At 53.3% G+C, this 26,978-nt stretch overlaps 3 protein-coding genes across 9 annotated transcripts; 2 read left to right on the top strand and 1 right to left on the bottom strand.

The window, feature by feature from the left end:
* ANTKMT (adenine nucleotide translocase lysine methyltransferase) lies at positions 1 to 3,111 on the top strand. Of its 3 annotated transcripts, none has more exons than XM_065030973.1 (5): positions 1 to 771; positions 856 to 960; positions 1,338 to 1,478; positions 2,004 to 2,054; positions 2,595 to 3,111. In XM_065030973.1, exons 1-5 carry the CDS (start codon positions 508 to 510, stop codon positions 2,640 to 2,642), a joined length of 609 nt encoding a protein of 202 aa, XP_064887045.1. In that variant the 5' UTR covers positions 1 to 507; the 3' UTR covers positions 2,643 to 3,111. The 3 variants fall into 3 exon arrangements, with proteins under 3 accessions (XP_064887045.1, XP_064887043.1, XP_064887044.1); XM_065030971.1 differs by having other exon boundaries at positions 493 to 771; positions 2,630 to 3,111; XM_065030972.1 differs by lacking the exon at positions 1,338 to 1,478 and having other exon boundaries at positions 493 to 771; positions 2,630 to 3,111.
* On the bottom strand, positions 3,011 to 26,733 carry CCDC78 (coiled-coil domain containing 78). 5 transcript variants are annotated; one of them, XM_065030954.1, is made up of 14 exons: positions 26,715 to 26,733; positions 16,730 to 16,858; positions 16,435 to 16,521; positions 15,980 to 16,159; positions 12,601 to 12,774; positions 11,693 to 11,781; positions 11,008 to 11,086; positions 10,443 to 10,568; positions 9,178 to 9,389; positions 8,471 to 8,642; positions 7,756 to 7,799; positions 6,036 to 6,102; positions 4,536 to 4,636; positions 3,011 to 3,880 (listed from the first exon to the last, which is right to left on the bottom strand). In XM_065030954.1, exons 2-14 carry the CDS (start codon positions 16,799 to 16,801, stop codon positions 3,754 to 3,756), a joined length of 1,530 nt encoding a protein of 509 aa, XP_064887026.1. In that variant the 5' UTR covers positions 16,802 to 16,858; positions 26,715 to 26,733; the 3' UTR covers positions 3,011 to 3,753. The 5 variants fall into 5 exon arrangements, with proteins under 5 accessions (XP_064887026.1, XP_021147653.2, XP_013223484.2 ...); XM_021291978.2 differs by lacking the exon at positions 26,715 to 26,733 and adding an exon at positions 18,277 to 19,716; XM_013368030.3 differs by lacking the exon at positions 26,715 to 26,733 and adding an exon at positions 17,139 to 18,266.
* On the top strand, positions 23,622 to 26,758 carry IGFALS (insulin like growth factor binding protein acid labile subunit). The gene is made up of 2 exons (XM_005505634.3): positions 23,622 to 23,732; positions 24,327 to 26,758. The coding sequence occupies exons 1-2, from the start codon at positions 23,717 to 23,719 to the stop codon at positions 26,138 to 26,140; spliced, it is 1,830 nt and encodes a 609-aa protein (XP_005505691.2). The 5' UTR covers positions 23,622 to 23,716; the 3' UTR covers positions 26,141 to 26,758.
* The last annotated feature ends 220 nt before the right edge of the window (positions 26,759 to 26,978 follow it).

The raw sequence follows: 26,978 nt of genomic DNA on the forward strand, positions 1-26,978 counted from the left end.
CAACAGCACACAGCCATGCACAACTGTGCGTAGCTATGCACAACCACATGCAACTGTGTACAACTGCACACAAGCGTGCACGACCATGCACAGCCCCATGGTCATGCACAACTACACACACAACCTTGCATAACAGCACACAGCCCTGCAATCGTGCACAACTGCATGCAGCCATTCACAGCTTCACACAGCCATGCTCCTCCACACACAACCGTACAGGCGTGCACAACCGTGCACAGGCAGATACAGCCATGCACAGCCACACACAACCATGCATAACTGCACACGACCATACACAACCATGCACGACCATACACAACCACACACAGCCCTGCACAGCTGCACACAACCATTCACAACTTCACAGGACCGTGCTGATCCGCGCACAGCTGCACAAAGCCGTGCACACCCCCCGCAGCCGCGCACAACCGCGCAGCACCGCGCACGGCCGTTCCCCGCCGCAGCAGCCGCCGCCGCTCCCTCCAGCCCCGCAAAGACCCGCCGGGCATGGCGGGAAGCAGCGCCCCCGGTGCCAGCAGCCCCGAGGCCGGCCCGCGGCGGGGCGGGGAGCGGCGGCGGAAGGCGGGGCCACCCCTTCCGGCAGACATGGAGCCGGGGGAGCCGGAGGAGCTGGTGTGGGGGCTGCCGGAGCGGGGGGCACTAGGCGGGTGGGGACTACTGGAGCTGGCAGTGGCCAGCGGGGTGGCGGCCTGGGCCACCTGGGCCACCCTGCTGATGCCCGGCTTCCGACGGGTCCCTCTGCGGCTCCAGGTACCGCTGCTGCCCGCCTCCCCCGCCCAGTCCTCGGAGATTCCCCCCCGACGCCCCGGTTCTGACCGGCCCCCTCTCCCCCAGGTGCCCTACGTGCCCTCCAGCCCCCAGCAAGTGGCGAACACGCTGGCTCTGCTGCGAGGACGCTCGGGGAAGACGGTGGATCTGGGATCAGGAGATGGACGAATTGTAAGGGGGGGCTGGGAGGGTTTGGGGCTGCCCTAGGACGGGCAAAGGGCAGGGAGTGGGGCTAGGAGCAGCCTGGCTGCTGCCCCACTCCTGGCTGTGGTTCTAGATGGCCCTCCTAGCTTTGGTCCTGGACCATACTAGATAGTCCAAAGTGGCCCTAGACAGTCCTAGATGGATCTAGAAGACATCACATGTAGTGAGCAGGGTGGGAACAACCACTCAAGGAAGAAAGCAGCCTTTGCAGTTGGAAGGTGTCAAGGTCCAACATCACCCTGCCCAGCAGCCAACAGGAGGGAGGGAGTGAAGCTGCGCAACAGCCCCTGTCCCCCAAACTCAGCATCGAGGTTCATTTTAGTTGCAACTCTCTCTCTCTCTAGGTGGTAGAGGCTTATAAGCAAGGGCTTAGACCAGCTGTTGGCTTTGAGCTCAACCCCTGGCTGTGGCATCTCTCCAACTACCGGGCCTGGAAGGCTGGGTACCATGGGAAGGTTTCCTTCCTGAAGAAAGATCTGTGGAAGGTAACAGCATCCTGAGGGTCTGGCTGTGCTCAGCACTGGCCATAGCTAGGACAGGGCCAGGGCTTGGGCTGCATTTGGATGTCTGCGCCTTCCCTGACCCATGCTGCTCCCAGGAGGTGGAAAAAACACTGTCCTTTCCAGGGAAATGCCAGCTGGTTGTGCAGGCAGCAGCGCTCCTCAGAGCAGCTTTGAAAAGAGGGCTTAGGTGCTCCTGGTACAGGGTGGCCTTCAGAGATGTGCTGCTAAAGCTGGCGTGAGGTTCCTGCCGCCTGACCAGAGAAAACCCAACGGTGAACATGGTTCTGGGATGATGCTGGAGGCAGACGTTTTGCATGAGGCGACACTGCTTTCACACCCAGCTCCTGGTCACACCAACACATCCTGTCCCACACATTGTGGGGCATCTTTGCTTCCTCTGAGGTTCAGAAGATCACCTAAAAAGTGTCCGGCCCCTTGAACAGCTCCCCCCACTGCTCCCCCTCTGCCTGTTGCTTCTTTCATTCTCACTTTTTTTCTCTTTTTAAGGTGAATCTTTCTGATTGCTACAACGTGATTGTGTTCCTGGCCCCCAGCGTGGTAAGTCAGTCTCTTGCACCCTGACTTGTTCTGAGCAAGCTCAAGGGAGGGTTTTTCCAGGAAAAAAATCTGGGACAGTGGCAAAGACTCTTTAAAATGTAAGGCCAAGTGGGCATCACTGTGAATGAGCAGTTTGGTGCTCAGCACCACTGGAATTTATAGAATCATAGAAGTATTTATGTTGGGAAAGACCTTTAAGATCATCATGTCCAACTGTTAACCCAACACTACCAAGTCCACCACTAAACTATGTCCCTAAGCACCACATCTATGAGTCTTTTAAACACCTCCAGGGATGGTGACTCAACCACTTCCCTGGGCAGCCTGTTCCAATGCCTGACAAACCTTTCGATGAATAAATTTTTCCTAACAGCCAATCTAAACCTCCCATGGCACAACTTGAGGCCATTTCCCCTCATCCTATCACTGGTTATTTTGTTCTAGTCCCAACCATATGCAGGGCTAGTACTAGCCCTGTGTCTTGGAAGGGTCTTTGGTTGATGACACCTGCTTGGGACCCCACTACATGACTTTTCTAAGGCCACCTGGCTGTGGCTCTCTCTCTCTCTCCCCAGAAACCTCCCTTAGCTGCCAAGCTCCTTGCAGAACTCCCTGATGAAGCCCGGGTGGTAGCTGGACGCTTCCCTTTCCCCTCCTGGACCCCTACCACCACCCATGGGCAGGGGCTGGACCAAGTCTGGGCTTATGACATGAAGGAGGTACGGCGAGCAGCACAGAGCCACGCAGAGGGAAGCCCAGTGTAACGGCAGCTGGTTAAGCCTGGTGTTAAAGAGTCAGCAGTGGTAAGGGTCAGAGCCTCCCCAGCCCTTGGGCTCAGCTCAGGACAGCCGCAAGAAGGATGCTTGGCCAGGCTTTTTCCTGGGGACACGCAGCGTGGTGGTCCATCCAAAGAGTGGGCAGTTTGGGGAAGGCAAAAAAAATCAAACTGAGAAATCTTGGAATTATCACACGATTTAAGGGCTAAATTTCCAGTGCCTCTTTCTGCACATTTGCTACTTTAGTTAATTTTTCAAAATAAACATTCAGATGGCTCTTCCTTTGAGAGTTTTGCTTTGCCTTTGAGACGCAGGGTGCTCCTGGAGCCAGAGCAGATGTGGCTCCTGGCCTCAGACTTTGTTTCACTGTCCCTTTGAAGGTGGCTCAGGAGGAATTTGTCCAGATCGCCTCCTGCTGAACGATTAGTTTGGCCCTGCTCACCTTATATAACATTTCCACTCAAACACAGAGGGGGGAAAAAAAAAGGTTTTCCCACATTTAAAGAGCAGCTCATCCCCTTTGTCTACCTTCTTAGACCAAAGTCTAGCTTGAACCAGCCCTGGCCTTATCTCTTAGAAGCTGAGAAAGGAGCAAAGGCAGCAATGGGAACTTGTCCCTGCAGCCTAACAGTAAAAAGATGCCTGGGAACATGACCCTGTGTCCTGAGGCGTGATGTGCTTGGGGAACAGCAGAATTCCTACAGGCGAGGGGTCAGAGGATAGATGAGATGCAGTTGTCTCATCCCATTTTAGTACTGTTAATTTGAGACCGAGAACACCCACGTGGTTTCCCTCACTGTGCCTCCCAGCTCTCAGACAGGGACGGATACTTGCCATGGTCAGCCCACACAACAGAAAGCTCCTTCCTTTTGAATCCTGCTCTTTCCTCTGATCATGCTGCTTCTGAGAGCCACAGGGAAGAGCTACGGTTTGTGGCTGACGGTCCTTCTGGCTCTGGGCAGGGAGTGAGTATTGGCGGCCCCAGCACTGAGCACACGTGACACCTCACTGCCATCGAGCTTCCTCAGCTGGAGGATCTCCTGCTTGTACCTGCAATGGGGAAGCAGCACCGTTACTGCCTGCATGCTCGCAATCCCACGGATAACTCACACACACGAATGATAAATTTAAATGTACACTTCGCCTTGTGTTTACTGCATGCTAAGGACACGCAGTGATAGTTAATTCAGACCAGCCAGATCAGGCACTGAGCCAGGCTGGGATCTGAGCCCCTGCAGTTATAAAATCACAGCCTTTTCCCAAGGAAGAGGTGTTTGTTGGCTCTGCCAGGTAACAGTACCAGCAACAAGCCCACTAGTCTGACCTGAGTTCACAGCTGAGCTGGCTGGCAAGTTATGGCAAGTGGAGTTGGGCCACTGATCAGGGGCTGCTGGAAGCTTTGGATTTTAGGCAACCCCTCTCTTAGCTTCCTCCAAAGAATGGGCGAGCACACAGGGAAGGAGGTGTGCGGCTGGGCAGGCCAGACACTGCTCTTCCTGCCCTGCAGAACGTGGCATGGTGGCAGCTGCCCACACAGCTGGACATGCTATGGAACATCAGCTGTGCCAGCAGCGCTGGGGGAAAGCAGCCACGAGGTCAGGTGATGACAGCGTGGCAGGCATGGCAATGTCACTGGCAATTAGCCTGGGAGACAAACTCTGAGAATAAAGCAGAGAACACATGAAGTGGGATGCTGCCATCTCACCTAGCAAGATGCTTATCAATGTATTCCTGCAGCTCCGACACCTGCTCCTCTGCCACCACCGCCCGAGTCAGCAGCTGGCTCCTCTCCCGTTCCAAATCCTCCTGGAGGAGCAAGGAAACGTGGAGAAAACAGGGAACTCTGTGAGATGGGGCTGAAGTTGCTCAGTCCCTCTGCCAGGCGAGACCAACCACTTAGCCATCACTCAGCTCTAACACTGCTCAGTGTTTGACTACAGAAGCAACCCAAATCTGATGTGCTCAGGGAAAGGAGCCTGGTGATGACAGCAGTGTTCTACAGGTACCACCACTCTGGGTCATTGGCTGGGCAGACCAAGCAGCCTTCCCTGGCCAGAGCACAGGCACAGGGGCCAGGGCCACCCCAAGACAGGCAGAAATCCCTGCCTGCCTGCCAAGCCATCATTTACTCCCCAGAGGCCTTACAGACAACTGGCAGAGCAGTCGCTAGATTTGGCACTGGGACATAGCGAGCTTTCTCACCTGTCCACTGGTGGTTTGTTGTGAAGGGAAATGACCTTCTGTTTTAGGTAAAAAAAAACCACTTGTTTTTTGCATAGTGTCGCTGGGCAGTAGATCCTCATCCTACCCACATTCACTGCACAGTCCTTGTGTCACTAGGAAGATCTGAGGTGCTTGACTGAGCTCAGCCCCGAGATGCACAGCAGAGCCAGGAGCAGGACCTGCTCCCAGTGCAGCACTCTGATATCTCAGCCACCACATCTCCCTTCTTTTGGCCACAAAGATACACACAATTTCGGTGTTTAGCTTTACATGACCAGAGAAGGGTGGAGCAGTTCCTCAGGATGGAGGAAGGCATGACATGGAAGCCAGCTGGTAGCACATCTACAGCCTTGTCTGCCACAGAAAGCTGAACCTCTGCTCTGTTTGCAAAGCCCTTTTCCCATGGGCAGCAGTTGGCGTGGTGAGGATCCCAGCACCAACCCTTCTCCCCAGTGCTGCCATCGCTGCCGGGCAGCAAACCCCAGCTCAGCCAAGCCCACACCCAGCGAGCACCACCATGGTTTCATGGGGCAGCAGTGTGGATGGAGAGAGCTGACCTGCCTGCTCTGGGACACCCTGTTCCACAGCGCAGTGCAAACATCCTTGCACCCAGGGGGAAGCAGGCTGGGAAGCTGATTCAGATGCAAAGTAGACTTGAAGGAGGTTGAATATGGACCTAGTTTGTTATACAGATACCTCAATCCTTGTCCTAAAACCAGGGAGGCATCAATAAGGTCCAGCAATGAGCAGCCATAAGGATGCCTCTCCTTCTTTTATCAGCAGGGAAAGTACAGCCCCAATAGATCACTGGCCAGGGACCTGCTAGTGTCACTCGGTAGGATGAGGCCAAAGCCACAGCAAGGCTCTGTAGAAAGCTTCCCCAGCTCCAACCTGGAGCAGTGTATTGGCCACAGGTCAGTAGAGCTTTGACATATGGGTAAGGGTTAAGCTTTTATTCAGATGCACTGTTCCAGTGCCCTACCTGGGTGGTGTGTGCGAACTCTCGGAGCTGCTTCCTGACCTCTGCCCAGCCCTCCTCATCCAGCTGCCTAGGAGAGAAAAGCAGATTTTGATCAAGCCCAGACATTCAAATCCAGCCCATCTGCAGGTCACACAGCTCTGTTCAGGGGCTGGCCATAACTTGTGTCCATCAGACCATAAACCCCAGAGCTCTGAACTCTCCCAATGCCCTGAACTTCTTCAGGGTATGCGGTGCCATCCCTGTGCCCATGCACGAGAGTCACAGCCCTTCTGCCAGCCTGGGATTCCCCACTGCACCGGCTGAGTTTGTTCCAAATTCACATCAACACCCACACATCAGAGGACTCCGTGCAGAAAGAGTCCTGAACCTGACACTGCAGGACTGAATTTGATTGTAATAGAGAGTGATCAATGCCAAATGCTGGGGTTTTTCATGTTTCAGAGCACAAACCCACCCGTTCTGGTCGCTGAGCGCGATAGGTGAGCTGTCTGTGCAGCCCAGCCGTGGGAAAGTTCTTCCTATTCTGTCCCAGTCTGAATAAGCAAAATACAGGTCACATCTGATGCTCGGGGAATTTGGGTTGTATGAAGGGAGGAATGCATTGTGCTCAAGAGCTGCTCCGCTGTGGCTGCCAGAGTTCCCTCTGGCGGCTGCAACCTCCCAGCCCAGGCACACGGGAAACCGCGGCCGAGATTTCATGGGAGCAGAAGCAAAGAGAACAATAAACAGTGAAGCCACACAGCTGATAAAGACGAGAAGCAGCAGGAGCTATAGCTGAAGTGCTGCAGTAACACCAGGCCTCCTGTCTCTAGCTAGAGGAACAAGGTAACAGCATGGATAAACCCATCAACACACAGAAAACAAGCATTTGAAGCGTGCAGTCTCTTGGCAGCTAAAAAAATAAAACCTTAACAACAAAATGAATCACTAAAATTCAGGTTTTGGGCTTTCTGTGCTTGCTCCTGTGGTGAGTCTGACAAAATTAATGCATCTATGCAAGAACTACAACTTCTTTTCAGTGTGGAAAACATGGCAGGGCCCGGTTAAGGCTCAAGATACTCCTCTGGAGCCCAGTGGCTCAGGCACTGACTGACTCCTCAGTCCTGGCATCCAGTTAATGAACTACCTGAGGTGTTTTCTAGGCCACCACATTTTAAAAGGATGAAAAATCTCAGCTCTCATTTCCCCTACACTTTGTTCCACCTCTCCACAGCTATAGTTGATAGAGTTTCAACAGAATAGTGGAACAGGGGAAGAGACCCATCAAAAATGAGCAAATAAAGTGCATGTCAGGAAGCCATGGAGGTATTGGTACAGAGTCACCTAAGGGTTCCAGCCCAGCTTCTGTGTTGGGAAAGAGGAGAAACAAGACCTTCCCAAACTGGTGGTGGTTCACTTGCCTTTCTCAGGTTGTGCTCCACCAAAGCACTCAGGCATATGCTGAACTTCAGCTTCTAAGGAGATCAGTGAGACTAAAAACATGATTAAATCAAACATGTGCTTAAGAGCTTTCTTGGATCAAGGCCCAAATGACCAACTCATTTCACTGCAGGAAACGCTGCACTGAGACGACAGCTGGCTTTTCTTCTCGGATGAGTCCCTATGAGCTCGCTTTCTCCCTATTTATTACTGTCTCCAAGTAAAGCAGAAAAGACCCCTCAATCCACACAGTAAGGATTATTCATAATTATGACTATCCTGAGAAACAAACAGCACTTACTGCTCAGGAGACAGCGGAAAACCAGGGGTTTCTCTCAGTCTTTTCTGAAGGCAAAGAAAGAACAGTATTTCTGTAAGCATTAAACCACCACAATCTCACCACAGTCCCTGCCACTTTCTTCAACAGTAGCATGAAGTATCCCAGCACTCTAACAGCCACCAGTGCCCTGGCAATGAAACTATGTGCAGGACAGTCTTAAGGTTTAGCTTTCCCATCCTCTGAATTTTTAAATAAATGTATCTTGGGCAAATCAAGAGACATGTCTCTGCCCAGGCAGAGCCAGTGGGAGGATGTGGAGCTGACTGGCATGTTTCTGAGTGTGGTCTCCTGCTCCCTCAGCTATTTGTTCTGAGGCAAAGGCCTTCAAGAACAGAAAGCCCCATCCTATCCTCCCTTACTTGCTGCTTCTTTTAGCAGTGAGACTGCTGGCCCGGCAGCTTTCCCATAACGTCTGCTATTCCTCATGCCCCTAGAGCTCAGAGACCCCAATCTATGGGGCTGTCCAGCCTCTTGGATCTAACTGCAACTCGCACCTATGCAGGACAGTTGAAATGATGAGGGGACTGCTTGGACATCTCGTCTCTTCCCAAAATGAGAACAAACACAACAAATCTCCAGGGAATGCCTGAGGAAGGGGCTGAATCTATCATTTCTGAGACTCTCCCCACCACCCCCCAGTTTCACCCCCACAGAAAGCCAGCAGCCCTGCCACCACCTTCTGCAATTCATGCAGCTGCATCTCCAGTTTTGCTTTATCCTCCCGTAGCCGGTTTAGCTCCTGGGTTGTGTTTGTCAGCAGCTCTGGGTCTGTGATGGTAAAGTGCAGCTCAGCAGGGCCACAGTCCATAGCGCTGCTTCCCAAGGACCGGATCTGCTCTCGCTGGAGCCTGTAACACGCCAGAGAGGTTAGTCCCTGGTAGCTTTCGTCGGGTAACAGCACTGAACATTGCTGCGGCTGATGGAGGTACTGTTCGCTTGGGACCTGCTGGTTTCTGGTCACCTGCAAAGGATAAGTGGGAGAGCCCAGCAGTACGCACAATATTCCTGGGAGTGTTTCTGAGGGGAGCTCATCCTAGAGCTATTTGTGGCTTTTATGCCACAAGAATTTCTGCTGCTTCCCACAGCCCAAGCTGCTGAGAGAGCAGAGCTGAGAGGACTGCAGAGACAGCCTGGGAGGCAGGAGTTATTTGTGGTACCTCTGCATTTCTACATCATCCAGTGTGGAATCAATCTTTCACTCTAAATTTTACACAGGAGAAATGTATGTGCAAAGCAGCACCCCGATGCTCCTGGCTTGTCAAGAGCAGGGAGACAAACATGCATTCCAGATCCTCTGCTCTGCTTGGGACCCCCCTCTCTGCCAGGGGGTTGGGTGCTACAGGGCACTTCCACGAGGTAGCCCAGGCCCTGGCTTTGCCCTACCTGTAAGCAATCAGCAGGTTCTCATGCTTCTTGACCAAGTTCTTCATGCGTTTCTTGTAGCCACGTGCCGCTCCAGCTAGCTGCTCTTCCCGAGATTTGTAGGAAGCCCTGATGTCCTTCAGCATGTTGTCCACAAAACGTTTCATGTGAACATGATCCCCTGGGGCTTTGCTAGGCCCTGTTACATTGCTGGATTTGCTGTCCACATAGTCCTTTAAATGTACAGAGAAAGAAATTGAGGTGATCAAGTCATTCCCAAAGGCATGTAATGTGTTTCCCACAAAGAAGGTCCTGGTGTATTTGTGGTAACAGCAGATAGAATTGGGAATATCTTACATTTTCTAAAAGAAGGAAAGTCTAATTAACTTCCATCATGCCCCTTCCAGACAGGGGTGGCATCTGTACTGTACCAGTGACCCACCCAGGGAAACATGAGTTGACATCGGGAGTTACCATCGCTAGTCCTGTATACTTTTGACCATGACCCGCTCTCTCTGCTAGCTAGGAGATGCTTCAACGTTGCTCTGTTAGAAATTAAACCATTCTTAATAGCAAAAATTGCTTTGCTTAGTCTCCTGATCACCACACCATGTTCTTTGGTAACAGCCTTCTATCAGCACAGAAGCTCTTGCCAAAACCTGCTTACTGCTACCCAAGGAGGCAGAAAGATAATTCCTCCCCATCTCACTGCACAGTATAATCAGGTATCCATGCCTGCACCTGCCTTGTGCAGAGCCCTCACCACGCTCTGGGAGCCCTGCTTGCACCAAAGGTGCTTGTTCCCAGAGCAGGTCCCAGGCACCCGTGTTACACAGCTCTGTAGCAGACCATGGGGGCTGGCACAGCTCCCTGCAGGGACAGCAGCAGAGTCACCATGGAGGCGGTGACAAAGACAGCCAGAAGTGGCATCGCCTGGCCTGCCAAGGGAAGTTGTCAGGGCAATGGAGATTAGAAGCCAACTGGAAGGCAGCCATTGTAAATAAGAGTATCTTTCAATCCAAGTAATCTGATCAAGAAAGAAAGTCTCAACGGAAACTCACAGGCCCTTTAGCGTGGCCATACAGGAAAGCTGGATGAGGAGGAGGGCTGGTATCTTCCCCCCCAGAGTCCCCTTCCAGCTACAAGCATGGCTCCCCAAGCCCCACTGCCCGCTCTGCTCCACTGCCCACCAAGGCACGGAAACAGTAGCAGCCTGCAAGAAGTAGGCAGTGAGCATGGAGAGAGCTCCCCAGGCCAGGAGAGCCCCTGGGGCTGGGGGTACCCACCGCCACGTCCTTGAGGTACTGTGTGAGCCGGGAGCGATATTCCTCATTCAGCTCCTTCAACCGGAGCTGCAGCTGGGAGTTCTCCGCCTCCACCTCTTGGAGCTGGCTCTGGGAGGTGAGCAGCACCTGGGCACAGCAAACACATGCACTGCAGCTCCATGAGAGATGGGGGACTTCATTTCCAGATATTCAGCTTCACTAGAGCTAGGAAGGTCCTGGGTTTTCACAGAAGCCCACTGGAAATGTTTATAGTCCCTATTCCCCTGATACTTTCTGTCATTTGCAATCCTCACCCTGATGATTTTACCAACTTTCTAAATATTAATGAACAAAATTCCTCCCACCACCTGTGGCAAGCAGCACCTTCCACCATTTGCATCACACTCCTGGAGAAGGAAACTGCACCTTGGTGTGACAAAGTCCCTGGAGAGGGAGACATGTCGGAATACCTCCATATGACACATCCACCCCCTGCTAGCTCCAGGAGAGGTGGATGGCACCTAGGAGGAGCGGAGTAGCAGGGGCAGCCCTGGGTCCCGGGGGCTGGAAGGGAGCGTGCCCTCACCGCTGACTGCTCCGCCAACTTCTGCTGCGTGTCCCCAATCGCTCCCTTCGCCTCCTGCAGCTCCTTCCCCATCGTGATCCTGGGCACACAGAAAGAAGGTGTATTTGTGTTAAACCCCCAAACTTCTCTGTAGCTCCAATACAGCCAGCTTGGAGAAGGAAATCACTCTGGGGGGTAACAGAAATGTTGCAGGGGCAGCTGCCAGCCCCCCGATGTGTGCCAACCAGCAGCCCCAGAGCTCTCACAAGCAAAGGTGAATGTTCTCCCCAGTAGGAGGATCTAGTTCGGCAGTATCTCTGCTGTGGCAGACTTTGCTGGGACACCAACACAAATCCAGCCTGTCGATGGAAGAACCGCTGTGGGGGTACAGGCTGGGGCTGGATTCACCTCTGGGCTGTCACACATTTGTTGTGTGTGCCACAGAAGGTGAATTTTCAGAGGCGTGTAGGTAAGTCAGGTACCTAAACACCACTGACTTCTAAGCACACAGCTGATCCTCTTAAGAGCCTTGAGAATATCAGTTTTTTCTTCCAGGCCTCACTTATTCCAAGGATGAACCATCTTTTCCCACTCTGTACCCCACCAAGGCAGGCTGCCTCCTCTCCTGTGCCCAAGGATCAAATTCAGCTGTAACGAGCTCCATAAATGCCCAGTCAAATAGAAGGACATGCCCTCAAACACTCACACTCTCTCTTCCAGCTTCCGCTGCTGCAAATCATAGGTTTCCTTCAGTTTCTCAAGCTCCACTTTTATGTGATCCTGGTTTCCAAGCAACTGAGGGACAAAGGAAGAGGAAGATTAGACAGAGGGCTGAGCTAAGCAGAGGATTCATGAGTGGGGAACAAGTGAGGAGGGTCTCCAGCTGAGCACAAGGACAGCTGACCAGTGACATACTGTGGAAAAGACAGGTTTAACTGGAAGTGACCAGTGCCCTGTAGCACACCAGAAGCAGTGTGTGCTCTGGATACAGGGCACGTGGAGGTGCACACGTGTTGTCCCCCGAGGGAGAGTCTCACTCTGAGTGTCAGAGTGTCAGCGTGTCAGCAGCAGCTGGTGGCAGAGCCCAAACTGGTATTGCATGGGCTGCAGATGGGAAGGAGGCAGGGAGCACCTCAGTGCTCTCAGTTTTGGGAGCTGTATTTCTCAAGTATCAGCAAGAAGAAAATAAGCATGTGTCCTTGTGTCCTCTGTACTTCTTGGCTTTTAAACTCCTGCCTCTGTTTACCCAGGGGCACGGACTGAGGAAACCACAGCTGCCCTCTCTCAGGTTTTGCCTGCACAAGAGCTGGAGTTATTCTAGTTTCATTTTTCAACTGCAAAGATTAAAGAAAATTTAAAATAAATCAAGGCACCAGCTCATCCACAAAATTCAAGTCAGTACCAGGAGGTGTCAGCCACACTTGGAATAAATTCCCCACTCTGCTTCCACAAAGATTCAGGAGCAGACCCCCTCCCCACATTTCTCTCCAGCTTTTGCTGCTTGTGTTTGGAGGTAACTACATCTTCTGGCTGGTTTTAGTAAGAGACAGAAGGTGGTGCTTGTTAGATCCCTGTTCTCCAAGGAGCCAGCAACAGGGCAGAGAGGTTCCTTACCTTCACCTTCTGAGCTGAGAGACGACGCACCATTCCTCGCAGTCTTTCCAGCTCGGCAGAGGATTCATCGGCCGCAGTGGGGGAGTGGTGCTGGTTGCTCTCTGTGCAGGGAAGGGTGCTCCTGGCATTGGCCAGGTTGAGCAGCTCTAGACTGAGCTCTTCCTTCTTCATGACCTGCCGGATCAAACAAGAAGGAAAGAGCTTCTGAAATCCTGCCTCTTCAGCTCCACATGCTGTCTATTCAGCACATAACCACTGCTCTTGCTGTGTACACAAGGTGGGCACTCACATCCCCTTCTAAAAGCAAGTTTTATTTTTAGTTCTCTCTCATATGTCCAAAGATATCAGTGATTTTCTAATTCCCATGGAAATCATAGAATCATTTTGGTTGGAAAAGATCTTTAAGATCAAGTCCAGCTGTTATAAATGCAGGGTGAGTATCATCACAACACATCATCATTCACATGTAATCTTACTCCCTCTGCCCATCTCACTCTTGCATTCAGATACAGATCCCGGTGCCAGTCCAGCCCTGGGCACGGCTCTGTCACCACCTCTGCGTCCTGACCTCCAGCCTCCCTCCTCACTCCAACCCTGTACCCTCGGCACAGCTCCCCAACACTTCAGGCATGTCTTTCTCCATACAATGGCTTTGAACAGTGCTGGACTCCATAATGTAAGAGAAGGGCCAGATCTCCATCCATCTAGGCTGACGCCACCCAGATAATTCCAGTTTTGTTTGAACGCACCCTCCAGCAGCAGCCAGCCCACAGCATGGTGTAGGCAGCAAGATTCAAAGCAGTGCTGGTGTGAATGTGACACATTTCCAAAAGATAAAGAGGATCTGAATGAGAAAGACTCCGTTACAGGTGATCTGGAAGGAACACTGGGGGAATTCATGTCTCACGGGAGGGTTTCTATGTAGATAACAAAGCTTTGATGGGGTTTATGACTGGGGACAAGCTTGAGTAATTGTTACCATGGCAGTGAATCAGGAGGATGGGAGGCAGAGGTCATCTGAGTCATCTGTGGAGAGAATAGCTTATCAAAAGATAGCACAGGGTGGGCTGAGGGAGAGAGGAGAGGAGAAAAGAGGCTGACAAAGAGGTGAGATATACAGCTGTGAAAACTGACAGCTACGCAGAGACAGGCTGCTTGTTCTCCAACCAAAAACGATCCATCTGCAGCTGTCAGCCCTGACAATTTGATCAGAGGGGGTCACACAAGCACAGAAGTACCAGCTTAACGAAAGAAAGAGGCAGTCCCAGGTTTGCTATGGGTTTCACTGCCTCCCCTGGGCTCCCAAGCCTGGCCCAGCTCCAGGGAAAACCCCGGCATGGAACTGGTTCACAGGCACTTGGGTTCCCTCCGATGGCCTCACTTCCTACCGCTGATGCAGACGACGTAAACCCGCTGAACAAAAGAGGAGGAGGAAACAGAGAGTCGAGGAAAGGTCAGAGTCTTGCAAAGGAAGAATTTACAGCAAGTTAGAAAACAGGCACAAAGTGCCTGACTGGCATCTTCTGGAAGGCACTTCCCCAGGGACGTGCAAGGCCAGCTCTGCCGTGCTCCTTCGCTGGGGACAGACACAGGGCGATGTGTGAATTGAGCCGGACAATGGGGGCCACGACAATTCAGCAGCTCTAACTGTTCCCGGACAAGGGACCGTGAATGAGCTTGCTGAGCTGCTTCTGCGCCAAGCAGCCATGACAACATATTGGCAAGGTCACAAGTAGCACTTGTAATTGGGAATGTGTAAAAGGTTCATTGTCTCCTCCGAAAGAGCACTGGGGAAGGGGAGGGGGCAGAACCACAGGCTGCTTTTCCCGTTTCCTTTGGGAAAGTCCACACTGGGAAAATAATGAGCAAGAGGCCCATGCCGTGACAAGTCCCAGCCTGCCAAGTTGAAGCCTCTTTTGCTTCAGGCAAGGATACTCAGTAGTTGGAGCCAAGAAACTGGGGTAAAATCCTCAGCCTATGAATTACAACATAGCAGTTCACCTTTGACTTCTGGACCCTGATCCACTATTTCTTCAGGATTCTATCTGGACACATAAATGAATCCATGTGCTTTCACTCTCTGAGACACCCATGTAGAAACAGGGTGTTATTACCACCAACCTGTTAAACCCATCACTTAGAGGTGTCAGCCACCTGAAAATCCCATTTTTGACTAACACATTGCACCCCCTTGGGGACAAGAAGCAAGGAGAATTGCTGAATGCCAAGCTGTTCCTCCGCGGCCGGGCAGCGCCGTGTCTCAGCAGCGTGCTGCCTTGCCGACAATCGGCTGCACGAGCTCTGCCTCGTGCTCCCGCAGGACGACGGGGGGGTTCACACCCCTGCAAGCAGCTGAGCTTGCCTCCTCCTAACAAATTTCCATTTTTCAGCTTACAGGAGACACATGATAGCTTCACAAGAGTCACTAACTCACATATTTGCAACAGGATGATCACAACCTCCTATCCTCCTCTACTGGAGCTCTACAGACAATGGCTTACCATAAAGTCACACTGGACACTGCCTAAACCAACATGCCTGGGCCCAGTCCCACATCTTCCCCTCACAGTTTTGCACAGGGCTGGCATGGTAAACCAGGTCATTTGGCTGAACCAGTGAAACTATCTGCCAGGGGAGGGAGGCTGGAAGGTGTCAGTTATCCGATCCAATTCAAAAAGAAGAAGAAATGGGAGTGGGGAGAGGGAGGGAAGAGAGGAAAGTCTATTGAAGTAGCTATTCTTGCCAAAGAAATACACAAATCTGGGCCCAAAAGACTTTAGTTAATCATCACTAAGCTAAGAGTCACCAGGAAATTCTCTGTACTTTAAGGGATAATCAGCAGCTTGCTTACATTTAGTGTTTTTATAAACTTGCCAACCTGAAAAATTCCAGGCCTCTTCCTACTACCATAAGAAATGAGAAAAACTACAATCAGTTCACGTGCAGCCTGCACAAGCCATGCAGAAAAAAGGGAAACAAAGCGTGCTGGCAGTCAAGAGGGACCCGCAGTGTGCACTCAGACCAGCCCCGCAGTGACCTCTTCGTTACTGGTGGTGATGGGGATCTGGGAAGGCATGAAAAGAGAAAGACTCAGACAGCGGGGTGCCCAAAAGCGGGGTGACCTGCACACAGGTCAGCACTGTCCATGCTGAACAGAGCAGGTTCTGCAAGCTCTGCTAGAAGGTGACCGTGTTACAGGAAATCCCTGGGCCCTGAAAACAAAACCATGCCCAAGCGATGCCATCTCACAGCTGACAAACCTTACTGGACCTGAGTTGTGACATGGATATGCAACCCCAAGCCAGACAAGCTGGCTGCAGATCAGGTCACGGGGAGACGGAGTCGAGAACACCAAAGCAAACACTACAACCTGTCTTACCTCCTGCTCCAGTTCCTTGCCTAGGGCCAGGTAATTGCTTTTCAAAATGATGTACTCATCCGACAGCTCCTTCCAACTGCTCTCCAGAGTGTGCAGGCGCTCCTGTAAGGCATCCCGCTCCCCAGTGACTTTCTCGCTGCAGAGCTCCAGCTCCAGCACACGGTTCTCCAGGGTCAGGATCTGCAGAGGGCAGGCAGCAGAATTAGACTGTGGCAGAGACCAGCAGCATTCGCAGGGCATTTATTTGACTGAACAGGTTCTGATACGCTATGACTTAGAGAGAGGTAAGTTTCACATGAGTTTCATGGTATTTGCGGTGTCGAAGGGGAATTCATTGCTCTGGTTAAAGCCACGAGCGTGCACCAAGCAAAGCAAAGACTGATGAACAATGAACTGTGGTTCTGGATAAAGGCATTATCAGAGATGAAGCAACTCTACTTCAGACTTTTGCATACCATATTTTTCAGTTTGAAGTTCTCCGTTTGATACTGCTCCTTCATTTTGTTTGTCTCGATCTGGAGATCAACAAGGTCTTTGGAAATCTAGGAGAGAGAAAAGACATTTTAAAGGCCATGGACCAATTCTGAGACCAACATACTGTTTCAACAGGTCACACTAGAGAATGTGATCCCAGAACACACACCCCTTAGAAAGAGACCACATTTCCCACCAGATTTTCCACTGCAGATCTACTGGCTTCATGTAGCTTTGCAGCTCAGTTCTCTCCAACTCCTCAAGTATTTGTTTTACCTTCAGTTTTTCCTTTTCACTGAAGACCATTCCAGCTGACAAATCTGTTTTGGAGCCAGCTGGTTTCCCCATCCTCTCCTGCAGGTCTCCAAGCCCGTACAGCCTCTCATTCCCATCTTGCAGCTGCACCTAGAGACACAAGACAGCTCCAGCAGGTACCAGCCAGCAGAGACCTCCTCTCACCCATGCTATTATCCCACCGCAGTGCGGGCAGAAGGGAAGAACACAGCATAACCAGCTTTTCAGAGCCTGAACAGATTGTACATGGGATTTTCAGCTGCCATTTTCCTCCTGCAATTAGGATTTGGTTTGCAGAGTGCTGGTTCCATGACCCAGGAAGGGGTTGCAGACCTTCATATTTAACATTTTCATGAGCAAGATGCTGCACATGCTCTGTCAGAGTACTTACGCTCTCCTTCTCTGCAACACTTGCAAAATCCATGTGCTCAAAGGTCAGAATCTTTGCACGGTATCAGTCCGGCCGCAAATGAAGAGCAAAGGAAGGATCTCTATGGGAGCAACTTTTCCCTTGAGGTAGGGCACAAGCAATGTTGCTAACAACTTTGGTTACTAGCAGGTGCAGCACCCACCTTAAGGTGGAGCCAATTATTAAGGCCACCCCAGGTAAAAAAATGATGCTTGTCAGGAGGTTTCCGTATTTCTAAGACAGCACACAGCAGATACTGAAACAAGCAGCTTAGCAGACACCCCCAGTGAAGGAATATTACCAGCTAGGAGGTACCACTCTGTTTATATCACAGACCATTCCCCAAACCCTGCTGTAGGGATGGCCTTCATCTCTATTGCATGGATCTTTCAAGAATTTCAGATAATATTAATCAATTAATTAATCCATTAATCCAAACATCTGCTGCAAGACCCTCCAGTAACATCTAACATCAGCTTTCCCCAGGGCAATTTTCTCTTGACATCTACAGTCCTTGTGTCTCCTGTGTCCAAAGGGTAAGAGGATCTTTGAGCTATGACCAAGCTGCAGCTGGTGACAGGAAAGGCTTTCCCCAATATATCACTTTGCATCAGAGATGCTATGTGGAAAACTATAACTTATAAAGCAAAGCATGACCGAAACAAACTGACTAGCCCAGACAGTGCTACATCTGGATTGCGCTGGTCTACACGCTGCTGCTGACTCCAAACAGCAGCCATCCAGGACTGGACAGGACAACTCCCAAGTGTGTGCAAAGCTACAAGTACTTGAACAGAATCTCTGATGTAAGAGCGAGGGTAACGGAGAATGCAAGGCACGGTGGATAACGCTGGAAGGCCTTGGTGAGCAGCAGCCAGGGGGTAAAATGAATGCCATAAAATCTCATCATTTTGGTCTTATTATTGCTGCTATTTTTGTAGAGTGTGTGAGTTTAGGCAGAACTTGTCTCTTACAGAAGAAAAGCTTTGACAATACAATGTTCAAAAAGACCAGAGCTCTGAATAATTTCCTAATATCTGTCAAAGCTAAGAGGGTGAAAAAAGGAGAGGGGCCATCCTGATAGCAGTTCTGTGCTGAGCAGAGTTTACCAACTCCTCACCTAGTCCAGGTTCTTGGAGAAGATCCTGTAGCTTCTCAACATGGATTTTATGAACAGCCATGGAAGTGAGACCCAGAGGATGAGCTCTTTTGAGGCTCAGAGCAAGGAGAAGCTAATGAAACATGCAATTAAGTTTTATCTTTCTGCAAAAGAATTTAACAGACCTGAAGTAATTCTATTAAGGTAATGAAAGTGCTGATAAGAATTCACAGTCTCTGCACACCCACTGCCAAGCAGAAAGTCAAATTCCCACACCGCCTACAGAGCTGAGGGGCTCAGAAGTCTTCAGGGGGTGCTCTGGCACACGAAGGAGCTGAGGCACAGCCCTGCTCTGCAGGCACACACTGTCTCCCACTGGCTCTCAGCCCCCCAAGATCTCAGGATGGGCATTTGCAGGGACGTGCACAGGCTGGCTTACGCCACTACCCAAGACAGCCCCAGCACCAGCAGTGGCGTGCCCAGGCCCCTGAGACTCCTAATTCACAGGGGCAAACAGCCCACCCCTGCTCGTCAGCAAAGCTGGGACCTCCCTGAGCTGCAGGGGTGCCCGTTTCACCTGGCAGATAGCAATATAGGACTAATTAACATATAGAGTATTATTTTATGCTCCTGCAGTGCCTGGGAGACCCAGGCAAAACCACTTTTCTGGCAGGTGCTGTAGCAGCATCAGAAAAAACAATTACCACTTTTCTCATGGTTTGGAAACATGAAGCAAATTTTATCCTGGCCAACACCACAAATAGCAAAATTGGGCAGAGAGGAACAGGGTCTTTAGGGTGTTATTGCAGCCTCAAATATCCATCACTGCTCCAGAGCAAAACCAAAGAAAAGTGTATATTTCACAACAGCAGCTCAAGAAGAAACTGCCTGAAGATTTCAAGCACACACCCACCAGACTGATGCCCGCTGTTTATTTTCCCCTCTCCCCCAGCACCAGCCAGACCTGCCAGCCCTGGCAGGGGCAACCACCCAGCTCTGCCCGTGCCCGTGTCCCCGTGGTGAGCCGGGAGAGAAGCGCAGGGCACAGCCACCGCTGCCACGGCTCCTGGGGCTTCGGCAGGGCCCGGCGGTAACACAGCCACGGGCTCCGTCTGGCTTCCAGCTCCAGCAAAGCGAATTTGTAGCCGCTACCGGCTCTAGCGGACACCCCTGAGCGGCCAAAGGAGCGCCCCGGTGCCGCGGGAGCATCCCCCGCTGGACCCGCACGTCCGGGGAGCCTGGAGGCCGCAGCCGGTGCGGGGAGCTGCCGAGTGCCGAGCCCTGCGCGGCCCATCCTGGGGCAGCACCGGCCGTCGGGGTGATGACCCTGGGGCGACGCCCTGCCGCCAGGGGAGAGCGGAGAGCAGCGCGACCACCCCCACGGTTGACGGCCGGTGCCCCAGGCCGGGCCTAGTCAAATACCGCCGCGTTCCGTTTCCAGGGCAACGGGCGCGGCCCCTTCCGGAGGAGGGCGGCGGGGCGGCAGTGCCCCCTGGCGGCGGGAGGCCGCGCGGTGCCCGGCCGTGCTATTCCCGGTCCAGCCCCGTCCCGCCGGGCTCCTCCGGGCACCGCGCCCTCCCCGAGACACAGTTCTTCCTCACATCCAGCCTAAATCCACTCTCTTCCAGTTTAAAACCGTCACCGCTGCTTTTGTCACTACAGGTCCCAGTGAAAAGCCTCTCTCCATCGTTCTTATAAGCCCCTTTATATATTGAAAGCCTTCAGGAAGGTTTTCTCCGGGCTGAACAACCCCGACTGTCTCAGCCTTTCTCCACAGGAGAGCGTCTTCCAGCCCAATGACCATTTCTGTGGTCCCCTCTGGACCCGCTGTGACAGGTCCAGGTCTGCCTTGTGCTGTGTCCCCAGAGCTGGCTGTGTGCTCTGGGGAGACTCACGAGAAGGGGGACAATCATCCCCCCACCTGCTGAACATGCTACTTGTTATGCAGCCCAGGAGATGATGGGTTTGTTGGGCTGCAATTGCCCGGTGACAACTCATGTTCCATTTATCACCCCCCAGCATCTCCAGGTGCTTCCCCACAGGGGAGGCTGGACCTGGGCAGGCAGGAGAGCCAGGCAGCAGGCAGCATGGAGAGTCATGGCCATGCAACCTCAGGCAGGAGGAAGGGATGCAGCCCCTCTGCCACACTCCTACCCCATCCCACCAGCCGGATGCCCCAAGGACCAGGCTGCTCCTCCTTTGCCCACTGCTGGGACAGGCTCTCCTGTCCTTCCCTGTCCCCGTGTGTCTCTAATGCCCTGTTCCCAGGGATTCTCTTTTTACCCCAAAACTCGGGGTTTGGGAAATTTCCCATCTGTGCCTCCGATGATGACACCCCTGAGTCACAGCTTGGGGATGTCCTTGCCTCCCCCAGTCCAACCAGCCTGGCCAGGATGGTGGAGGTGACATGGTTTCACGTGGCCACATGGAACACCTGCATGGTAATTAGCATCCCCAGGAGCCGCTGTCACATTGGCCGCCTTTCCCAGCTCCCGCACGAACCTGCTGCAGCGTGGCAGGGCGTGAGCCAGTGCTTGGAGATGCTGATGGGGACCTTTGCCAGCAGCTGCCAAAACCTCTTGTCAGCACTGCCAGGTCCACATCTTGAGCAACACAGAATGTTTTGTGTGAAAAATGATGAAACACAATTGATGGGGACCAGGATGACCAGAAATGAGGTCAGCCAGTGAGCACTGGGCAAAGCCCATCTCTGCCAGGAGGGTTTCTCTGGGAGGGAGCTTGGTCCCTGCAGGTGTCCCCAAGAGAGTGGCACAAGCTCCGGAATGCCAGTGCCACCTGTCCTGGCTCCCTCCAGTGGCAGCGCCGGGGCTTGCACATTTTTGGTTTGGGATGAGGAGCAGCCGCACTGGTTGCCCTGGCAACGCAAGATGCTCTCTACCAGGCAGGGACAATATTTGGCAACATTTGCTAAAAATACTTCCTAACTCAGCTGTGAAAACACCTCCCGTGTCACATCCCTGCTCCCCCCCAGGGCTCAAGCTGGGTCAGGGCTGTCCCTGCTGGTACGCAGAGTTGGCCCTGGGCCACTTGCTGTGGGTAGGGGGATGGATCAGGGAGCTCCGACAGACCTGGCAGGCCCACTAGCATCAGTCCCTCTGCAGCTCAGCCAGCTGGAGTATCTGGGAACAGAACGTGGAGCCAGGGACAGCTGGTGGCATTTTTACCCACAAGAATGGATGATGGGGAGAAGCCCTGGGGAGGGACCTGTAGGCATGGGAGGGCTTCTGGGGAAGGTAATGATTCCTTAGAGTTTAAATAGGTTTAAAAGCTTTTTAAAAAATGATTTTACTGCTTTTCCTCTAATACCATTACAACCTTCTCCATGGCAACCAGGTGGAGTGGCTCAGACTTTGGTCCCAGCTGGGAAGATTAACTGCTGGAGCTGAAATGATGGGGGGATCAGTTGGGGAGGTCAGTGCTGGCCAAGGCCATGGTGGGAGGAAGACACCCATGGTGAGGACCCTATGGGGGTTGCCATGCCACATCGCCCTGTGCAGGCACGAGGTGCTCGTGCGCAGGATGGGCTCACGGTGATGCTGGTGGGACCAACCGTGCCACAGGGGCTGAGCATCCCCTGCCATGGGTGGTGGTGGGACACATCTGCAGGAGGTGACCTCATGGAGGTTTAAAGGTGACGATGGGTAGGGCTCTTCCCTGCACCACAGCCATATTGGGAAAGGAATTTGCTTATTTACCCTCTTTATTTTCCCTTTGCAGCTCTGATATTTTCCCAGAAAAAGAGCTGTTGGAGGCAGGGATAAACCCGCTCGCAGCCACAGGTAGAGCTCGTTTAAACTTCCCAAAGAAGTTTTGTGGGTTTTGGCTGGCTGGTCTGTGCTGGTTCAGCTCTTTTTAGCTTCCAGATTGATTACACCTTGTGTCAATATGTGCTTAGCGCTTATGAGTGGGTGAGTGTATCTCCATCCCTCATTTCTCCCTTCTGATCTATAATTTCCCAGAAGAGATGATTAAAAATAGAGGGGGAGGAGAGCACCTCTCAGGGCCACAAAGAAAGGGAGAAACCAGTGCTTGTGGGAAAGTTGAGTTGCGAGGTTGGAGCCTGGCTGCCTCCCACCAGTGCCTCTTCCCATGAGCATGAACCTGCTTTGGCTGGTGAGAATGTTGCTTAACACTGCTCAAGTTAAGTGGTGAAAAGCTGAGCTGTGCCATGGGGAGATGCCAGGCTCCTGCGGTGATGGGTGAGGTGGAAGCATGGTGGGGATGCCCATGGCTTAGGGCTGGTGACAGAGAGCATCCCTGTTCTATCTCCACCTCGGAGACAGGCACAGGTAAATCTGCGGGTGGGAAGAGGTTCAGCAGCAGCAGAAGACACCTGTTCCTGGATCCATGGATGTGAACGATGCCAGCCCTCGAAGAGGAATGGGGATGCCGGGGCATTGGGAAGGTTTGGCCACAGTTTTTCCATCCAGCAGCCACTGGCGCACACAGCTCCTCTCACTGGGGCAGAAGTTACTTTTTTTTTTTTCTTATTTTCTCTTTCCTAGAAAGTGGTAAAAGCTTCTGCAAAAGCCATGCTGAACGCTGGTGGGGAAAAAACCTGGGACACAGAATGAGGTCACCAGCTTCCCTGGGGTGGTTTTGATGAGCTGCCAGGCAGAGAGAGCGATCCACCAGCCCCAGAGCATCATCTGCTATTGTTCCACCACGTGGGGCTGGCAGAGGAGCTGAGAGGTCTTGGCAGCCATCAACTCCCCAGTGGGACCTGGGCTTTGCTCTTCACTTCCCCTGTGGCACAAAAGCAATAAGCTGAGAGGTGCTGCACCTTCAACACCATCTCCACCCATGAGGCAGATATACCTGCAGGAGGGGCCTGTGGGTTCAGCCACACAGAGAAGAACTTTTTCCCATTTTCCAACACATCTCCCACTTTCACCACCATAAAACCTTGGGTGTTTCAGCCCACATCCCAGTCAGGGTAATCCTCCCAGCCCCCTGTGCAATATGGATGCTGTGAGCCCCTGTATGTTTTTTTCAGGTCCCAATGCTGGGGCTCACCCCAATGTGTCCCCAGCAGGGTGGGGCTGCCCCCTCCATCCCTGAGTGCTCACTGCCCACCAGACCCATCTCCAGCAGGACTGTCCTCATCCAGGACCACTGTCCCCACTACAGCCTGTCCTCCTCAGCCTCTCATTTCACCCCTCGCTTCCGAAGCTGCAATAAAGGCAGTTACAGACCGGGGGGAAAAGCAAGGAGCCCATCCCAGGTCACGCTTGCCCTGACTGCACCATTCTAGGGAGCTCAGCCCCTGTCCCATCACCCCAGCCACACCGTTCTGGGGGCTCAGCCCATATCCCATCCCAGCACCAGTGGGGTTAAGTCCAGGCACGCAGGCGGCTGGACAGGCTTCAAGGTGGTTGCTCCATCCATCCCTGCGCAGTCAGCAGGGCCGGAGAGCAGAGAGGCAGTGCTGCCCGCCACCATGAGCGCAGGAAAAGGTAAGGCCAGGGGGGTCCCCACTCTGCCCCAGTCCAGGGAGGACAGGTGGGGCTGGGGGGGAGACGCTACAACTCTGTGGGGGCCTCGCGCTCAAGTCACCCTGAGCTTTTCTCTCCTCTCTGCTGCTAATAAGGTATTTTGGGAGCTCCTGTAGCATCTCAGGTCGCAAACCTGGACAGGGGTGCAGGGAGGGACGGGCCTGCAGCACCAAGACCCCTCAGCTCCAAGGAAAAGCAAATTAAAGGGGGGCAGGTGGGGAGGAAGAAAAGGGGTCCGGGGGTGTTGCAACTGGCCTTTCCCCAGGGGAAGGGAATACAGAGGGAGGAATTTCAGGGGTCCATGCATCTGAGGGGTCTGAGCTGTGGCAGGAATGGGAGGATGGTCCCATGCCCTCTCCCAAAGGCAGATCCAGCCTCTGAAACCTTCTGCAGCTGCCCAGCATGTGTGACGGGCTGGGACTGAACCCTCCATCCACCCACCCACCCCCCTTGGCAGCACAGGCAGCCAGGAGGATCTGGGGGGCTTCTGGAGGGGTCCCATGGGGCAGCCATCACCCCACACTGACAGTGCATCCTTTCCTCTGCACTCCACAGCGGGCATCACCCTCCTGCTCCCTTTGGCTCTGCTGCTGGCCTCTGCCTCTCAGCCCCCTGGGGGGGACACCCCAAAGGACCAGGGGGACATAGACCCCTCGCGCTGCCCCAGCCCTTGCGCCTGCAGCTTGGACGACTACAGCGAGGAGCTCAACATCTTCTGCAGCGCCCGCAACCTGACGCGCCTGCCCGAGGATGTGCCCCCCAATGCTAAAGCCCTTTGGCTGGATGGCAATAACTTCACCCTGCTGCCGGCCGCTGCCTTCAGGAATGTCTCAGCTCTGGACTTTCTGGACCTGCAGAGCAGCCAGCTGACTACTGTGGAGCAGCACGCCTTCCACGGGCTGCGGAGCCTCTACCATCTCCACCTTGAACGCAACCGTCTCAAGCACTTGGCTCCCCACACCTTCCTGCACACCCAGAACCTTGTCTCCCTCAGCCTCAATAACAACTACTTCAGTAAGGTGGAGGAAGGGTTGTTCGCTGGGCTTTCCAACCTCTGGTATCTGAACCTGGGCTGGAATTCACTTGTGGTCCTGCCCGACAAGGTCTTCCATGACTTGCCCAACCTCAGAGAGTTGATCTTGGCTGGCAACAAACTTGCCTACCTCCAGCACCAGCTCTTCTGCAGCCTTACTGAGCTGAAGGAGCTGGACCTAAGTGGGAATGCACTCAAAGGCATCAAGATCAACATCTTTGTCAAGCTGCAGAAGCTACAGAAGCTGTACCTGAACCACAACCAGATCAATGCCATTGCGCCCCGTGCCTTCATGGGCATGAAGTCCCTCCGGTGGTTGGATCTCTCCCACAACCGGCTCATCTCACTGTTTGAGGATACATTTCTGGGCCTCCTGAGCCTGCATGTCCTACGCTTATCCACCAACTCCATCACCAGCCTGAGGCCCAGGACTTTCAAAGACCTCCAGTTCCTGGAGGAGCTGCAGCTGGGGCACAACAGGATCCGGAGCCTGGTGGAAAGGACCTTCGATGGTCTGGGTCAGCTGGAGGTCCTCAGTCTCAACAACAACCAGTTACAAGACATTAGGGCTGGGGCATTCCTGGGGCTGTACAATGTGGCGGTGATGCACTTGTCTGCAAACTGCATCAAGGTTCTCCCTGACTATGTCTTCAAGGGGGTCACCAAGTTGCATAGCCTCCACCTGGAGCACAGCTGCCTTGGCAGGATCCGGGTGAACACTTTCTCCGGCCTGTCCAGCCTGCGGCGACTATTCTTGCAGCACAACGCCATCTCTGTCATTGAAGACCAAAGCTTCAGTGACCTGCACGAGCTCCTAGAGCTTGACCTCAAGCACAACAGGCTGAGCCACCTCTCGTCCCAGCTCTTTGTGGGTCTGAGCAACCTGGAGTACCTCTTCCTCTCCTCCAACCAGCTCCTGGAGATCTCCCAGGATACCTTCAGCCCACTCCAGAGACTCTTCTGGCTCGACCTCTCTCATAACCAGCTGGAAACGCTGGACAACACCATCATCTCGCCCCTGGCCAACCTGCGGTACCTCAGCCTGAGGAACAACTCGCTGGAGACCTTCTCGGTGGGCTTCCTCTGTGCCTCTTTCGCCCTGGAGCAGCTGTGGCTGGGGGGCAACAACTGGCACTGCAACTGCTCCCTGAAGGGCCTGCGGGACTTCTCCCTGCAGCACCCTGTGGTGGTCCCACGTTTTGTGCAGTCTGTGGCTGAGGGGGATGATGCCCATGTCCCCATCTACACCTACAACAACCTCACCTGCCTTCACCCCCCAGCTGTGGCAGGCCTGGACCTCCGTGACACCACCGAGGACAGCTTTGCTCACTGTTGACGTGCGCTGGCCCTTCCCAAGGGACATGCCACTTCCTGGCCATAGCCCCTCACCTGCCACCTCCCTGGCCCTGTCCCCAGCTCGCCAGGGCAGCAGCAGGAGCTCCAGCTCCATGGCCACCCCAGGTCAGCCCAGTGTTATCACCACCTCCGGCTGCCCATCTTGGTGCTGCCACAGCAAGGAGAGCTGTGCCTGGGCAACACTAGGGAGGCAACAGCTCCCCAGGCTTCAAACGGAAACATTTCAGTCCTTTATCATTTAAATAGCAGCCCCTGGGTCAGTGCAGCCGCTCCGGGCTCCTGTCAGGAGCACAAGCATCTCTGAGCCTCTGGGATGGGGGAAAGCTGCACCCTTAGCCTGGAGCCCTCCCCATGGTGAGGGACATCCCTGCTGGGGCCAGGACTCATCAGTGGGACAAAGCAAAGCACCTTCCTGCCACAGAGCAGCTGGGAAATCCTAAAAGGTCCCCCTGAGCTCCTCAGTAGGTCTAGGGAAGGGAGCAGATGACTTGCTTTACTCATTCCTTGCACTGGCAGGAGTAGGCAGGACACAGAAAGCTGCACACGTCACTTACCTGATAAATCGTAGCAGACAAATAAACCTTTGGAGCTATCGCAACCCATCTTGTAAGTATGTTTTTTCCAAAGCACTTGCTGCACCCGGCTGGGCTTTCTTATCAGAGCCCCTCAGGGCTGGCAGACGCAGGGTGAGGAACACGGGCTCCCCAGGAAGCTGGAGGAGTTTGCAGCAAGTTTTCTGCAAGCCCTGGGTGGGTGGCACGTGCCCAGGGCGGGAGCGAGAGGTGCCCGGCCATCCCACAGAAGCCAACAGCCCGGTC

The sequence above is a fragment of the Columba livia genome, chromosome 15 (assembly GCF_036013475.1).
Source record: "Columba livia isolate bColLiv1 breed racing homer chromosome 15, bColLiv1.pat.W.v2, whole genome shotgun sequence".
Lineage (NCBI taxonomy): Eukaryota > Metazoa > Chordata > Aves > Columbiformes > Columbidae > Columba > Columba livia.

What these genes read in the sequence shown, in the direction of transcription:
- ANTKMT (XM_065030971.1), top strand. Translation starts at nt 508, where the DNA reads ATGGCGGGAAGCAGCGCCCCCGGTGCCAGCAGCCCCGAGGCCGGCCCG. An exon ending in GGGTCCCTCTGCGGCTCCAG is followed by an intron (nt 772 to 855) that starts GTACCGCTGCTG and finishes CCTCTCCCCCAG; the next exon opens with GTGCCCTACGTGCCCTCCAG. An exon ending in TGAAGAAAGATCTGTGGAAG is followed by an intron (nt 1,479 to 2,003) that starts GTAACAGCATCC and finishes TCTCTTTTTAAG; the next exon opens with GTGAATCTTTCTGATTGCTA.
- CCDC78 (XM_013368030.3), bottom strand. Translation starts at nt 17,171, where the DNA reads ATGGATTTTGCAAGTGTTGCAGAGAAGGAGAGC. An exon ending in AGTACCTCAAGGACGTGGCG is followed by an intron (nt 9,390 to 10,442) that starts GTGGGTACCCCC and finishes GTACATTTAAAG; the next exon opens with GACTATGTGGACAGCAAATC. An exon ending in AACCTGCTGATTGCTTACAG is followed by an intron (nt 8,643 to 9,177) that starts GTAGGGCAAAGC and finishes GGCGTGTTACAG; the next exon opens with GCTCCAGCGAGAGCAGATCC.